This window comes from Hipposideros armiger, unplaced genomic scaffold (genome assembly GCF_001890085.2).
Source record: "Hipposideros armiger isolate ML-2016 unplaced genomic scaffold, ASM189008v1 scaffold_34, whole genome shotgun sequence".
NCBI classification, from domain to species: Eukaryota; Metazoa; Chordata; class Mammalia; order Chiroptera; family Hipposideridae; genus Hipposideros; species Hipposideros armiger.
In genome coordinates, this window is record NW_017731384.1 from 3,254,214 (window position 1) to 3,269,218 (window position 15,005).

General features: G+C 44.4%; 1 protein-coding gene across 3 annotated transcripts in view; it reads right to left on the reverse strand.

Moving 5' to 3' along the window:
• PITPNC1 (phosphatidylinositol transfer protein cytoplasmic 1) overlaps positions 1-15,005 on the reverse strand; it is a 248,986-nt gene that overhangs the window by 99,400 nt on the left and 134,581 nt on the right. For all 3 annotated transcript variants that reach the window (XM_019637713.1, XM_019637715.1, XM_019637714.1), the window contains exons 3-4: positions 7,483-7,571; positions 6,441-6,448 (exon numbers count right to left, since the gene is read on the reverse strand). In XM_019637713.1, the coding sequence (XP_019493258.1) occupies positions 6,441-6,448; positions 7,483-7,571 (97 nt within the window). The remainder of the gene's footprint in view (positions 1-6,440; positions 6,449-7,482; positions 7,572-15,005) is intronic.

Here is a 15,005-nt window from a genome sequence, read left to right on the forward strand (position 1 = left end):
TTGCTGTGTGGTCTGACAGAATGGGCTTTGCTTAAAACAAGAACCTATAGGCTCTGTGTCACCTGATTCTTTAAAAAAATTTTTTTTTCCCCTTTTTTTCGGGAGTTCAGAAAACTCTGGTATCTGAGTAATAGTAAACTTTAGGCAACATATCAGCCCATTGACATTGAAGGGAAAACAACATTTACTGAAGTACAATTGATCCACTGGCCTATTTAGTGGACACATAGTGGCTGTGACCCTGAGAGAAGCTTCTGGGGCTCCCCGAAGTTGTAGAAGTCTGGCTTTGCAAAATGCAAGGTCCCGCGGACAAATAAGTGTGGAAAGCATTGCATATACTACAGTTCCCTTTTGGAGATTGACATTGTATGTTAGAATAGTAAAGGCTCTAAGAAGTCCTGCAATAACAAAATCTGTTTAACCAGTGTTTCCCTTACTTAACTGGCTGTGCACCATCTTCATGATTCTTATGAATGTTTCTAGGATGTTGTCATCTAAATTCTCTTGAACCCTGAAGATTTTTGTGCTTGGATCTACTTATGACACTAGTCTCATGCCGTGACCCATGTCTTCACTGACTTCAACCATCTTCTCTGGGAGGGTACTTTTCTGGCCCAGTTGCCACCTTGCTCATCAGTGCTTCCAACTGGAGGATCGTTTCTTTGGCCTGGTCTTTAACAGGTCCCAGCTCACACGACTCCATTTCTTTTTTTTTAAAAGATTTTTATTGGGGAATTGGAACAGCACTGGGGAATTGGGGGAAGGGGAACAGAAAATTGTCATTTTTTTTTTGTTCTTCAGTCTAGTTGTGGAGGACGTCGCCCCACTGGCCCAAGTAGGCACCATCATTGCGCTCTTCTCGGGTGAGGCAGATCAGTCGCCGGCTTCTGCACGCTCACGGCGGCTTGAGGGCTGCTCACGCTGGCTGCTGGCTACACACGGTAGCCCATGGCAACCCACTGCCACAGGGGCTGGAGCCTACGCCGTCACCGGTGACCCACGGCAGCCCAGCTCCAAGTCGAGCTGCTGTTCAGCGTCCCAAGCCAGCTCTCAACCAACGCGCCATTCGGCAGGCCCACGACTCCATTTCTAAGAAGGAATACTTCACTTTGCCCTCCCACCCCCACCCCCCATTATGTACTGCCCTGGATATTCAGGGTTAATTGTAATGTGGAGATAAAAGTTATTTCCTAATCGTCTAACTCCCATCCCTACCTGTCTCCATAACCCCCGAGAAGGTCCCACTTAGGGGCCTTCATTCTCTTAGCTTACATAGTAGTTGGGATGGCCAGATTGTCCTCTAATTTCCTTTCAAACGAGTAGTATAATAATATATCTTTCCTGTACTTGTATCTATTTCCTAGTTTTGCAATTTCCTAGTTTTGTAATAACGCTTGGCAGGGACTCAGTGGAAGGTGGAGGAGAGGGAGCTTACGAAGGAAGAGAAGGCTTAAGAGGAATAGAGGTTCTTCCCCATCCATCAGCTCTTTCAACTATCAGGGAAGTTGATGAGGCCAAGACTGTGCGTGAAATTCCTACCCAGGACAGTTAGCTGCTTTCAGAAAAACACCACAATCTCTCTATTGCCACTCCTGGGACGATAACCTGAGTTCACCTTTGGTGACTGACGACCCATTCTCAGCTGTCAGCAGCCATCTTGACTCTTCCCCAGTTTGACTAAACCCATCCTGAACAGCCCCTTCTCTCACCGGCATTCAATGTTGTCTGAGGTTCTCATTCAAGAGTCATTTCCTTCTCCCTGGTCAGTTACAATTTACATTTTCTATCTCTTTTAACTACATAATTAAAACGTTGGGTAACATTGGATAGCCCATGGCTACCTTTGCTCCCTGGGTAACAGCCAGCCATTCTAACTAACTTCCCATTTGTCTTCCCCTCGTCTGCGGATTCTCATTAAAAGATATTTTGGTGGAGTGGGATGGTCATGGCAATAAAATATATATAGCAACTGTATAATCTAGGTCACTCCTATTGACTTACTATAGCTAAAGTTGTCAAATTCTTACAAATGAGAAGAAAATCTCTCTTCTCCTTCATTACTACCGAGGCTGAATTGATGCTGCTGAGCTGTGTTCATATTCCAGCGCTGCCTTTTTTTAGTCCCAGAAAAACAAAATTAGCGATGCTGGAAGGCAGCCAGTCGCCTGAGGCACCTTCCTTTGTGACTTTACAAACTTCAGAAGAACCAGCAGGTTCTGAAGAATGGGTTAGATGGTCCGTCCTCTGGAAAATTGTCCTCATGTTGTTCTTTGTTTGCTGTATAATTAAGATTTTTCCTCCTACAACCCAGCTAAAGATATTTTTTTTTCCATTTCCTGGGCAAATGGCATTTGCACATAATCCTAAACACACACAGCCACTCCAAGTGATGAAAAAGCTCTCACGTCTTTATAACTGTGATAATGTCGAAGCTCTAGATGACCTTAAATAGGAAGTTCCTTTGGCTAGATGTTGTCCCAAATGAGGGCAGCATGAGGTCTCAGTAAGAGGGTGGAGAGTCAGTGATAAGATCTAGGGGATCCTAGGAACAGACAAACACTGCTCTGGGCTAATCCTATGAAGAGACACCTGTCCGGAGCAGTAAGAGCCCCTCTGCCTCCATGACGGAGGGCAGGGCTTGGTGACTCGAGTTGGGAGTTTGGCAGTGGGGAAGTTTGCATTGGGACACAGACAGAAAATAGGAAGCTTGGGATGACATCAAGAGGAGTTATTTGGGATTAAAGGATCAGGGGATAAAGAGCCCAGTGAAAAAGCATTTCACACAGGAAAAAAGATGAAGACAATTGAAACCATCTGTCATAAATCCTGGGAGCAGACCCCTGTAGTCAGAGGGAAGAGTGGGCTCTTGCACCTGGGCTGTGGTGGGCAGCGAATATGAGAATATGGCTGAGTCCCAGTCCATGGAGGAAGTGCACCTGCAGCCAGAGAGAGAAAAAACCAAATCCTCCAGTCCCTGGGAGACGGAAAGAAAAGCTGTCCTAGATTTGAGATGGAAAATAAATATGGATTAGCTAGGAACAAGGCTGCTTCCTTATGGAGAATTAAATCCAGACCTTGACCTGACATTTAAAGCTGCCCTGACCTGGCCTCCCTGTGTCCCAGTGGTGAGGGTCCAATGACATCACCTACACACTGGGCCTAGAATGAGCATGCTATGCCAGAATTGTGTCCCGGCCCCCAAATTCATATGTTGCAACCCCAACCCCCAATGTGATGATATTTGCAGATGGGGCCTATGAGAGGTAATTAGATTTAGATGAGGTCATAAGAGTAGGGCCCTCACGACGGGATTAGTGACCTTCTAATGAGACCAGAGAGCTTGTTTTTTCTCTCTCTGCCATGTGAGGACACAGCAAGAAGACAGTTTTCTGCAAACCAGGAAGAGGGCCCTCACCAGGAACCGAATCAGCCAATCCTTGATCCTGAACTTCCAGCCTCCAGAACTGTGAGAAACAAATGTCTGTTGTTCAAGCCATCCAGTGTTTGGTGTTTTGCTATGCATCCCGAGCAGACATAGACAGAGCAGGTGCCTGCAGATGGGAGGTCCACTACTCTTAAGGTCCAGCTTAAATCCCACCTTCTTCAAAACACCTTCCCATCTCTCCCCCAGGCAGACTCTCTCCTTTTTACAATCCCCTATTGGCACTTCAATGGCGACAATTAGCACAGGTCTTCCTTGAAATACTGACGGTTATATAGTTATCTGTTCCCACTTTATTTTCTCCAACTCTGCCCACTTCAATCCACTTCACTTCCTGAGCCAATCCTAACTGAGGAAAGTGCTGATGTTGTTCTGACCAGTCACTTGATTGGCCTTAGTGTTAACATGGCACATCGCCTGCAGAACAGTTTCCTGAGTTACACAGTTCTCTCTCCTCCCTCGCCCTTGACCTACCAATGTATCCTGTCTTTACAACCTGACTTTTTTTTATTATTAGTTTCAGGTGTACAAAAACAACATAATGATTAGACATCTACACCCCTAACAAAGTGATAATCCCCCCAAGTCTGCTACCCCTCTGACATCGTACACAGGTATGCAATACCATTGACTATATTCCCTATGCTGTACTTTACATCCCATGGCCCTATAATTATAGTTGACATGCAATATTATTTTATATTAATATCAGATGTACAGCACAGTGGTTAGGCATTTATATAATCTACGAAGTGATTACAACCTGATTTTTGTCCTTTGGTCTCTGAGACCACTTCTGTCCCACTGCCACCCTTCCCCCCAAAAGACTGCCAGATAAAATACGAGATGAGCATCTTTTAGTATAAGATACTTGGGACATACTTGTACTAAAAACTATTTGCTGTTAATCTGAAAATGCAAACTTAACAGGACAGTAGGTATTTTTACTTGTTAAAGCTGGCTACGTTATCACCCCAGCATCTCATGATTATCCCATCTGACCTGTAAGATGGCTGCATCCTGTTCTTGCCTATACCCCCACTTCAGGGGGACTGCAGTCCTGGGCCTGAAGCTCAAGGCCCCAATCCAGAGGCCAGGGCACTTCCTTTGCATTGCAACTGCTTGTCTGGCTGACTCCCCCATGCCATTCATTCTGCCCTATGGTCTGAACCTCGGCTGTCAGCCCCTTTCAGAGTTCTCCCAGCTCAGTGGGCAGGTCTGGTGCCAGCCTGTCCCTGAGTTGAGTGATGGCCTGTCCCATCACTCATAAAAATCTCCAGAAAAACCCATGACTCGCTGATGACTCCAAGGCTTTGACTAGAATCAGATTGTGACTCCCAGGTTGTAACTACCCCCAGGGCAGGGGTTATTGCTCAATGAAATCTTCTAGCATGTTTCATACATTGTTGGTGCTTGATAAATGAACGTTAACCAAAAATTGAAAGATGGTGTTATAAGCTGAATTGTGCCCCCCACCCCCCAATTATCTGTTGAAGTCCTAAGCCCAGTTCCTCAGGGATGTGATCTTATTTGGAAGTAAGGTCACTGTAAATGCAATTAGTTAAGATGAGGTCATACTGAGTAGGGTGGATGGTTAATCCAATATGACTGGTGTCCTTATAAGAAAAGGAGAAGGGTCGGCTGAGTGGCTCAGTTGGTTAAGAGCTCGCTCAAGACTTTGAGCTCGGAGCAACAGCGGTTCGATTCCCGGCCTGAGCTGAGCAGCCGCTGCGCTGCCAACAAGTGGCAGGATGGCTCAGCTTATAAAAAAAGAAAAGAAAAGAAAAGGGGAAAGACTCAGTGAGGAGAAAGCATTATGAAGACATAGAAACCAAGAGATGACAATGATGTGAAAACAGAGGCAGTGTTTGGAGTGATGCTGCCACAAGCCAAGGAAGCTAGAAAGAGGCAAAGAAGGACTCTTCCCCTACAGGTTTCGGAGAGAACATGATTCCACTGACAACTTGATTCAGACTTTTAGTCTCCAGAACTGTAAGAATACATTTCTGTTGTCTTAAGGCACTCATCCTGTGGTACTTTGTTATGGCAGCCCTAGGAAACTACCCCAAGGATTGCTTTAGGGAAGAATTGACAACAAAACAAAACAAAAACAAAGCCTAATAATAATGAGGGCCTAGAAGAGATCAAGTAATACTTAAAGAGTCAAACAGAAGGGCACAAGTATAAGACTATACAACTATAACTAACTTCTTTATGTTTTGTCCCCCAATTTTTTAATTCCTTCAATAACTATTTCTTGAGCACCTACTAGGCATACGCAGGGTACCATGCTCATGCCAAGGCCATGAAAAATCATTTCCCTCCATCTTTCTCACCATCTCTTTTTACTTTGGCAATTTTGATTAAGACCCAAAACTCAACTCCCTCATAGCTCAGCTAACCATTTGCTTGTTAATGACAGTTGGCCGTTGGGGAAATGATCCGAATGAAAACACCACAAAATACTATTTTATAGGGTCTTCTTTTCTTTTTTTAAGTGTAAGTAATGACTTAGAGGCTCTTAGGACAGAAGAAATTAAATGATTTTTATCAAGCCACTGAGACTGTCCAATGTACGTCTTTCTATTAGTTTCAAGGTTCTCTAATATGGGATCAGGCTACAGCCTGTAAATATTAATCCCATCTTCCATAGATAAGCACCATCATCTCTTTAGTACCACATTTCTAGAAACTATTCTGCTATTACAGTTAACTATCACAAGTAGAGCAGTCAAGCTATTTAAAACTACAAGCAAAAGTTAATTATGTAAAGTGACTTTCAAGGCATTTTAAATTAACATTCATATTCTTGAACAAAGAGAATATTTAAGTTACAGCATTATATATAACTATGTAATAGCCGACATTTAAATATTTCTGATTCTGAATTATTCCTCTATATGTTTTATTACATTGATAAGATGAGAAGTACAAGGGAAGTTCTAATTATTCCACTGATTATAGGTTGAATATTTAAAAATGATTAAATAAAACTCACTGTGTATTCTGGTCCCAGGTGTTCGTTTGGACAAGAGGGAAAAGAAAAAGAGAGATAAAAATGATGATTTAGACCATACTTATATGTAACATAAAACCACAGAACTAACAAATACTGGTACATTGTAATTATTAAAAATGTGGTACAGGAACCTTCCCAAAATTAAACTTTCATAAATACTAAATGTTTCTATGCTTGCTCTTGAAACTCATATGATATTTTGGTGGTGGGGCTGATAAGGATTGTTAAAACAAACTTCAATGAGCCTGTAGGTTTGCGGCTAATTAAAACCCAAAGCACTGGCATTATAAAAGCAGACTTAACGACTAATAATTCCAGTAGAGCATTTCATTAACCACACAGGAAACCTTTTAAGTGGAAAAGCAGCTTTCATAACCAATAAGAAGAGCTTACGATGATCCAAAAGCAGGATCTGGAATTTTCATGTGCTTGAGGGCAGGAACCGAACCAAAACTTTTTGACCATAGTTTCTATTGTGGTTCAGTGTCAGCATAGAGGGCATCACTCCATTACAAGTGAGATGGAAAGTAATCTAACAGATTTTCATATCATCCAACTGCAAAGGATCCATTTTGGGACAGTGCGACCCAACAGAATCTTTTACATAAATTATAACCAAGGTGTTTTGGGAGATTGGGGGTGGGGGGAGGGCTGTAAAATAAACAAGTCAATATAAACAACTTTTTATAAACAAATCACGCCCCCAAATTACTTGGGGGTTACTGAGGAATCAGAAAGAAATAAGGATAATGAAACCTTTAGAAATGAGCTTCTCATTCCTTCTTCCAAATGCTATTTATGACAACACTTTAAGAAGGAAGATGGAATGGTTTAGCTTTAATACCCACCCCACTCCTCCCCAAAAAGAGCACTGACCTAAAAGGATGAAGGCAAAGGGTGAGGGAGATGGTGGGGTCTCCCACTAGCCCCTGCTTTGGATAACAAACCCTAAATCAGTGAAATCCGACTACTGTTATATCCTATTGCTCCATGTGACATGCTGGGTGCACAAAGGACTTACCTGTAATCGTGTAGGGATAATAGTTCCAAGCCTTCTCTGTAACATAAAATATTTTGGGAACAACAGCTCTAGCCCAACTAGGCAGTTTGCTGAAAGAAAAACAAAACAAAACAGTCAATCAGAGTCTGTCCAGAGCCTCACTGTGCTACCTTATCTTTCTGGATAAATTGACTGCTAGAGCAATCAGGGGAGTTCTCAGGCAGCTCTTCTCTCTGCGGCTACCCCTCCCCCCATCTCTCTGGTCTTGAGTATTTTCTGTGAGTATTCATGTGCTCTTCAAATGTGTGAAGACAAAAGGTTACAGCCTCGTGTGGGGGACTGGATAGGATTCTGAGCCTGTCCTCTTTGATTGGACTTACAAGGTCATGGGAATTCATGCCTTAGAGGTGCCATATTTTGAGGGTGTGGCCAGCCTGGCCTTTGTCTCCTAGGAGCTATATGGCAGATGTGGTATGAAGGGATGTTTAAGCCTGAATATGGGGTAGGGAGTGGGGGGACAGAGGCAAATGTTAGAGCCAGGTGTCAGCTTAACAATCCATATGAGTGAAGTTTTGAAAATGGACTAAAGCAACAGAGAGTAGCAATGTTAGAGATGCGAAGAGAAACAGAATCTAGACCTTTGATGACGGGTCCGTTGACTTGGGTGCCCTGTAAAGATGTACCCACAACCTAACTCCCAGTACCCGTGAATTCAACTTTATTTGAAAACGGGTTCTGCAGATGTAATGAGGTTAAGGATGTCAAGATGAAGTCTCCCTGGATTGATGGTGGGCCCTAACTCCAGGGACTGGTATCTTTATAAGAGAAAGGAGAGCAAGGTTTGATCCACAGAGACACACAGAGGGGAGGCTGCCGTGGGAAGGGTTCGGAGTGAGGCACCTACAAGCCCAGGCACACCAAGGATTGCCACAGACACAGGGAGCCAGGAGAGAGGCACAGAACAGACTGTCCCTTGGAGCCCCCAGAAGGAACCAACACTGCCAACACCTTGATTTCAGACTTCTGGGCTCCAGAACTGGGAGAGAATAAATGTGTGTTGCTTTCAGCCACCCAGTTTTTGGCAACTGGTTGCGGCAGCCCTCGGAAGAAACAAATACAGTCACAGAGCCATGCCTCCGGAGCAGGGCCCCACGGAGGTGTTTGCAGAAAACAAATTCTTAAAACAAAGAAAACCCAAGGGCATAGGTCCTAAGACCTTTTGTAAACCAAGGGCTAATTAAGTTTTGTTTTGGTTCCTTTCAGCGGCAAACTCTACAGCACAGTACAGGCCCAGAGAATTCCTTAAATATTGTATTTAAATACATAGCAGTATGCAGTCCTTCAACATGCCTGCGTGATTTTATTCCCCCTCCAGCAGTATACCCTGGGGTTTTCTGTCTTCCCAGATGCCACCATTTTGTTTCTTTCTGAGTCTGGTGCGTACAGCTTAATGTCTGGGACGCTGATGTCTCGCAGTACATCAGACCCAGGAAGATGACGCAGACTCTGAGCTCCTGAGGGCTGCATTTGGCAATAAAGAACACCACGAAGCAGTTTTGAATTCCAAGCTGATACAACTAGGAGGGGGAGGGCATCACGCTGCTGGAACCCCAAATCCCCAGTCTCTCTTAGACATGGAATTTAATGACAAACAAAGCCAGTAAAATACTGTGTACCTTGTATGTCTTCTCAAATTGTTTCTCTTATTCCTGACAGTATCCAGGACCTGCTTTTTAAAAGACAAATATGTATTTTCAACGGCTGGCCAGGCCTAACCCAAAGCTCCGGTCATTTATCAGGGTTAAAAACAAAAACAAAAACGGGGAAATCGAAGCTCCCTGAAGTTAGGCTGAGTGTCCAACGAAGACCATTGCTCTCTGGTGGGCTGTGAGGAGGGTGGAGGAGGGAGCAGTTTTATAATTCACAGGACAATTCTTCTTGCTGCTCTAACGTCAAATGTCTCACTCCTATAAAATCATCTCCGCAGTAACTGCTCATTTACCTTACGTTCACACTGCTCCCCAGGAAGGCGCTGCTTCCTGACAGGGGTTTTTATAGCTTCTGCCTATGATTTATTCTTTCAGTCACTGAAAGGTGGAGTGTAACTGGGGCTAACGTCTAGAGTGGGACAACTGCAGTGGGCTTGCTTGCGGGAAATGGTTATAAGCAACACTTCCCCTGGGTTCACTCCTTTTTGCCCCCAACCCCAAAGCAATAATGCCAGTAATGGAGAGTGTGGGAAGAAGTGGGTTCCACTCACAAGCTAGTGGTTTTCTTGTGCTTTTTATGGATGGAAACAGGATTGGAGGATCTCCCCAAAGTGTGCTAGGTATTCTTTAGCTTAGACAGAGTACATATATGATGCTCTACAAGCGTTAGGGCCCACTCTCCACTGTCTTCCTTGGGGGTGGGGTTCCACCTACACTGCACCCCTCCCCAGATTCACTAGGCTCCTCATCGCATAGCACTGTGAGACCCAAGCCCCGCTCCGTCCATAATTCATTCCCTGTATCATTTAAAAAGCCTCCCAGCCGAAGCTCATTTCTAAGCAACAATCATTTTTTGGAAGGAAGATGAAAGCCACTGGCAATTTTCCACTCACACTGAGACTTTTCCTATTTATAAATGGTCAGGACTCTGTAGAGTCTAGAATCCTTATTTTAGCTGTTTCACTCACCAACTTGTGCAGGATACACAGCACTAGAATCGATTACCCATTCCAAGGAGACACCCTAAAAAGCACAATCGTTTAGGCAAGATGGCTGGTACGATTTGATGTGACTTTTCTAAATTAGTCTGGAAAGAAAGACCTTCTGGTCTAAGTCATTTACCAGGCCAGGTGCAGGAGGCATGTGCAACAAGTTCCAGAAAACACTACTTTAAATATTGTTAAGCCCACCAACAGACTTTTCTCTCAGACCTCAATTTCCCCTGAGTACACATCATTGTATTCAAATCATTTTCGTCTGAGAAAGAAAAATTTATTTTTCCCTGCGGCAATGATTTTTCGGGGCTGCAGACAAAAATGGAATTAAATTAGTCCCGTGTTGCTGTCACGTTCATGATGTATACTGTCACACAGCCTCCAATTCTAAGGAGAAGTCTGTCACTCAAAATCACTACTAGGTGTCAAACATGAACCTCTCTTCTGGAAAGGTGCCATGGTTTGAATCATGTCCGCTTGGTCCACTGGCCAGGACCAAACCTCCCAATGGCCCATCTAATCATGACTCAGGCTTTTGAGACACTGAAGAGAAACATGGATGTTTGTCTCTAAAGCCTTTATGGCATCGGTGCTCAACCTGTGGGTCGCGACCCCTTTGGGGGTCGAACGACCCTTTCACAGGGGTCGCCTAAGACCATCGGAAAACAAAAAGATATTTACATTACGATTCATAACAGTAGCAAAATTACGGTTATAGAGTAGCAACAAAAATAATTTTATGGTTGGGGGGCACCACAACATGAGGAACTGTATTAAGGGGTCGCGGCATTAGGAAGGTTGAGAATCGCTGCTTTACGGTATCAGAAAACATGCTGATGTGGGATGACACTGTGTTTCCCAAAGGGCCTCTGTCCATCAGTGCCTCCCAAAGACAGACTTTTCAAAACGTTTGGTTTCTTATTTTAAACTTTAGTGTGAACTAAAACCTATTGATACCACTCACGCCAGTTTACGTGGACTGTCCTTGGTTTGAGCACTGAAAGTCCCACGTGCTAAAGTCCTCAGTCCTGGGCAAGCTGGGATGGATGGTCACAAGTAAAGCAGGGGTTCTCAACCAGGGGGTGGGGAGATTTTGCCCCCCCCCCAAGGGGACATTTGGCACAGTCTGGAAACATTTTTGGTGGTCATGAATGGGGAGTTTGGGGGGACAGCGATGCTGCTGGAATCTAGCGGGTAGAGGCTAGAGGTGCTGCCCAACACCCTACAGTGCACAGAAAGCCCCCACCACAAACAATTCCTGGCCCAAAATATTAACAGTGCCAAGACTGAGAAACCCAGCCCTGGACATAAGTGGACATCGTCCGTGCCACCTTCTCATAAATCCCCCAGGTTTCCCTAAATCACAACTGACCTGATAAGAAGGCTCCCCAGGCAGGCATAATCTGAACTGGTCTCAGGTTAAGAGTGTTTATCTATTTCATAAAGGATTTATGGGACCGAAACCTACACCACACCTCCATTAGAAGCTTCTGGCGCTTTACAATCCAGATTATCACCAGGTTCTCCATGACATCTAATCTCACTCTGCAATGTATGCGCATTGGGGAATATTTTTTGGCCTCAGGAGGTAGTGAACATCATTAGGCCAAATGTGGTCTAAATGGAGTCTAATTTCATTTGCTCAACAGGGATCAGAATATGATGGTCTTAACTGGAAATTCTGGATTTAAACGTTCCCGGCAGAAAGGGTCCTTTCGAGTCCATGAGAACAGTTCTTCATGTGGGATTTCCCCCTGCACAGCGTGCCTGAGACCAGTCAATGTCGATGCTAAGATCATGTTCAAGTAACTGCAGCTCACTTAAATGGTTTTTAAAAGGACTAAGCTATCTTCATGTCCTCACTTCCCGCTGGTCCAAGAGGGATATTCTGACCTTTCGTTTCTTCTTTGTGCCCAACCCTGGCATTTGGCAATTATTGGATCAGAGTCAATTAATGGTTCCTGTCCGCTTCCATATGCAGTCATTTCTGAGGACTTTAAATGTCTTTTGCAGTTGTTGTAATGTATTCACTGACTCTTCTTAATGGTTGTTCTGGCTGGCCTTTAGCTCTGCTCTTCATTTAATTCTTTCTAGGGCAGCAGAGAGATGAGCAGTTTCCGGACCAGAGCGATCACCTATGAGAGGCAGGGCCACCAGGCTTTAGCCACGGGAAGCCCTTAAACTTGGATCCCACCACCAGTCTCCCTACTTAAAGGGAAAGTTAGTGCTGAGACTCCAGGAAAGGAGGCCAGCCAGGTGCAGGTCCTTGGAGGGTTCTGCGTGGACAGCATGAGCGTAACGTGGCTAGCACGCTGTCAAGAACAGAGGAGCAGGTCCACACATGTCCACATCATCCGTCAGAGTCAAGCAGAGCCAAGGTGGAAAATCACTTGACTGGATGCTCTGTAAGATCCTAACCAGGCCTAAGAGGCCAGGTTCTGTGATTTCCCATGGGAGTCACTGAGGGGGCAGCAGGGAGGCGGGAGTGTCTGTCAACATGAGGACGCCTGGCATGTTCTTAAGGATTGAGATGGGCACAGTATAGAATAAGTAGAATGCACTGAAAAGCATGTTGGAAAGAAGTGCCTCACATGCTCTAGTTTTCCCAGCATATATAAAAAAATAATTATTACTAATTAAATGTATTTAATGTTATATTAAATATCTACACATTCAGTATATAGAGAGAAGATTAAATATTCTAAAATAGATAATGTTTTCATATGTCATGGCTATTGTCTGTCACTAGCCATGGCTATTGTATACCATGTGCATTGTCGGTCACTGCCAAGTAGAAAGCAAGTCCCACTAGGGCAGAGATCTTTGTTCTGCTCGTGGCTGCATGCCCAGAGCCTAGAACGGTGACTGGCACTCAGCAGATGCTCAAGAAATATTTTCTGCATGAATGAAGACTCTCTGGATAATCAGAAGCCAACAGTAATTATGAAGGTTCTTGCAAAATAGCATGGAAATAAGCTCTTAGGTCAGAATCCCTGGCTCTGACACTTTTCTATGACCTGTTGCCTAGGCAGTGGGCTCTCCAAAAGCCACGTGAGCTCTGGACACTGAACTCTTAGTCTGGGTTAGACCTGGGAGAATAGGAAGAGGAAATGTGAAAAAAAGACCCATGACAACCAATGGCTCTACCATTGAGCTGGTGGGTAAGAAGTCCCGCTGGTGGCTTTGCTTGTCCAATTAAACAGGATTCATGGTTTGCAGGAGCTGCACCTTCTCCTGTCCAGAGCCATTAGAAACCAGGGAGGATACTCTGGAAGGCAAGGGTCACAGAGCAGATAAATGTTCTCTCCGTGCAAATCGATTCAGGCATTAGGCAGAATCACTGTTAGAAGCTGGCAATCCTCCCTGACTGGCAGCTGCCAGCACAGCCTAATTAATCCAGCAGCCCTGGTGGGGAAGAACATGACACTTCATGACTGAAAAACAAGCCTAAAAATAGGCTCCATCTTTTCTCCCTCACCCCGATTCCCTCTCCTCATGGGCTTCAGTGGGAAAGGATTAGAGAGATGCTAGAGATGATGTAAAAAGAGAAGGGGACTAAAGAAAAGCGCACCCTCATGTAATTCGGGGCTCCAAACTATTCCAGAGTTTGATTAGTATCTTGCCTTTTTTTCCCTGGATGCCAGTTTAAAGACAAGCCAAGAAATACCATTTATTTGGTGAATTGAACTGGACCAAAGGCCCAAGGACAACCCCCAAATGTACGAATGGATTAGCACTAATGCAACGTCCTAAATGTATTAGCCAGAAGGTCCTGTGCACCCAATAATGTAGGAAGAGCCAGCGGACACAACAACCTCATAATCCCCGGGAGAGGAGAGCAAGTAATAAAAGCATAAATGGCACTTGTAAAATACATTATACTCAATTTAAAAATAGGCAAAGGATTTCAATAGATACGCATTTCTCCAAAGAAGATATACAAATGGCCAATGAGCACATGCAAAGATGCTCAACATCACTAGTCATTAGGGAAACGCCTAGTAGTATCAAAACCACAAGATACCACTTCACACCCACTAGGGTGGCTATAATAAAAAAGACAGATAATAACAAGTGTCGGGGATCATGTGGAGAAACTGGGACCCTCAGATGTTGCTGGTGGGAATATAAAATGGTTCAGTGCTTTGAAACACAGTTTGAAAGTTCCTCTCCCCACCCAGTGGTAGCTGGGGCTGGGACTGTCAACTCCATGGCAAGTGATAGAAAAGAAAAAAGGGACAATCTGGACCTACCCATGGCAGCCTTGGTGGTGATGGCAGAATGAAAGTCGGATTCTACTTAAAGATGGTTGTCGTCACGGCAGCTCCTGGACCCTTGACACTGCCCATTCTCAAGCCACCAGATAATTCTGTGGGCCACTAACATCCTTCCACGAAATGTCTTTTCTGCTCAAGACAGACTCAGGGAGAGTAGGTCCTGACTAAACAGGCTTTAAGTATTTCCAGTCTCTCTGATAGTTGTTTTGGGTAATAAGTCACCAAAGCAGTTCACAAAGTGAGTGTGATTTGGCTCACTTCGCCAGCTCATGAATTCAGGTCCATAGGACAAGGATATTTTCTCCGTACAAATTATTAAGTAGGCACTGGGACATCTTAGCTACTGTCAGTCCAACTCTCAGGACCCACTTCCCTGTGGCCAGAGAAGGGGTGTCTACAATATGCTACCGCTACTGTGGAATAAGGATTATGTAAAGCTGCAGAGAGTTTAGAATCAACAGTGGCAGAAGGAAGCTTTCTCTGAACTCCCCTTATCTGCCTAAAAGTAGAACCTCCCAAAAGAATTCAACTGTCATAAATCCCCTCCCTGGGAGTTCCACAAC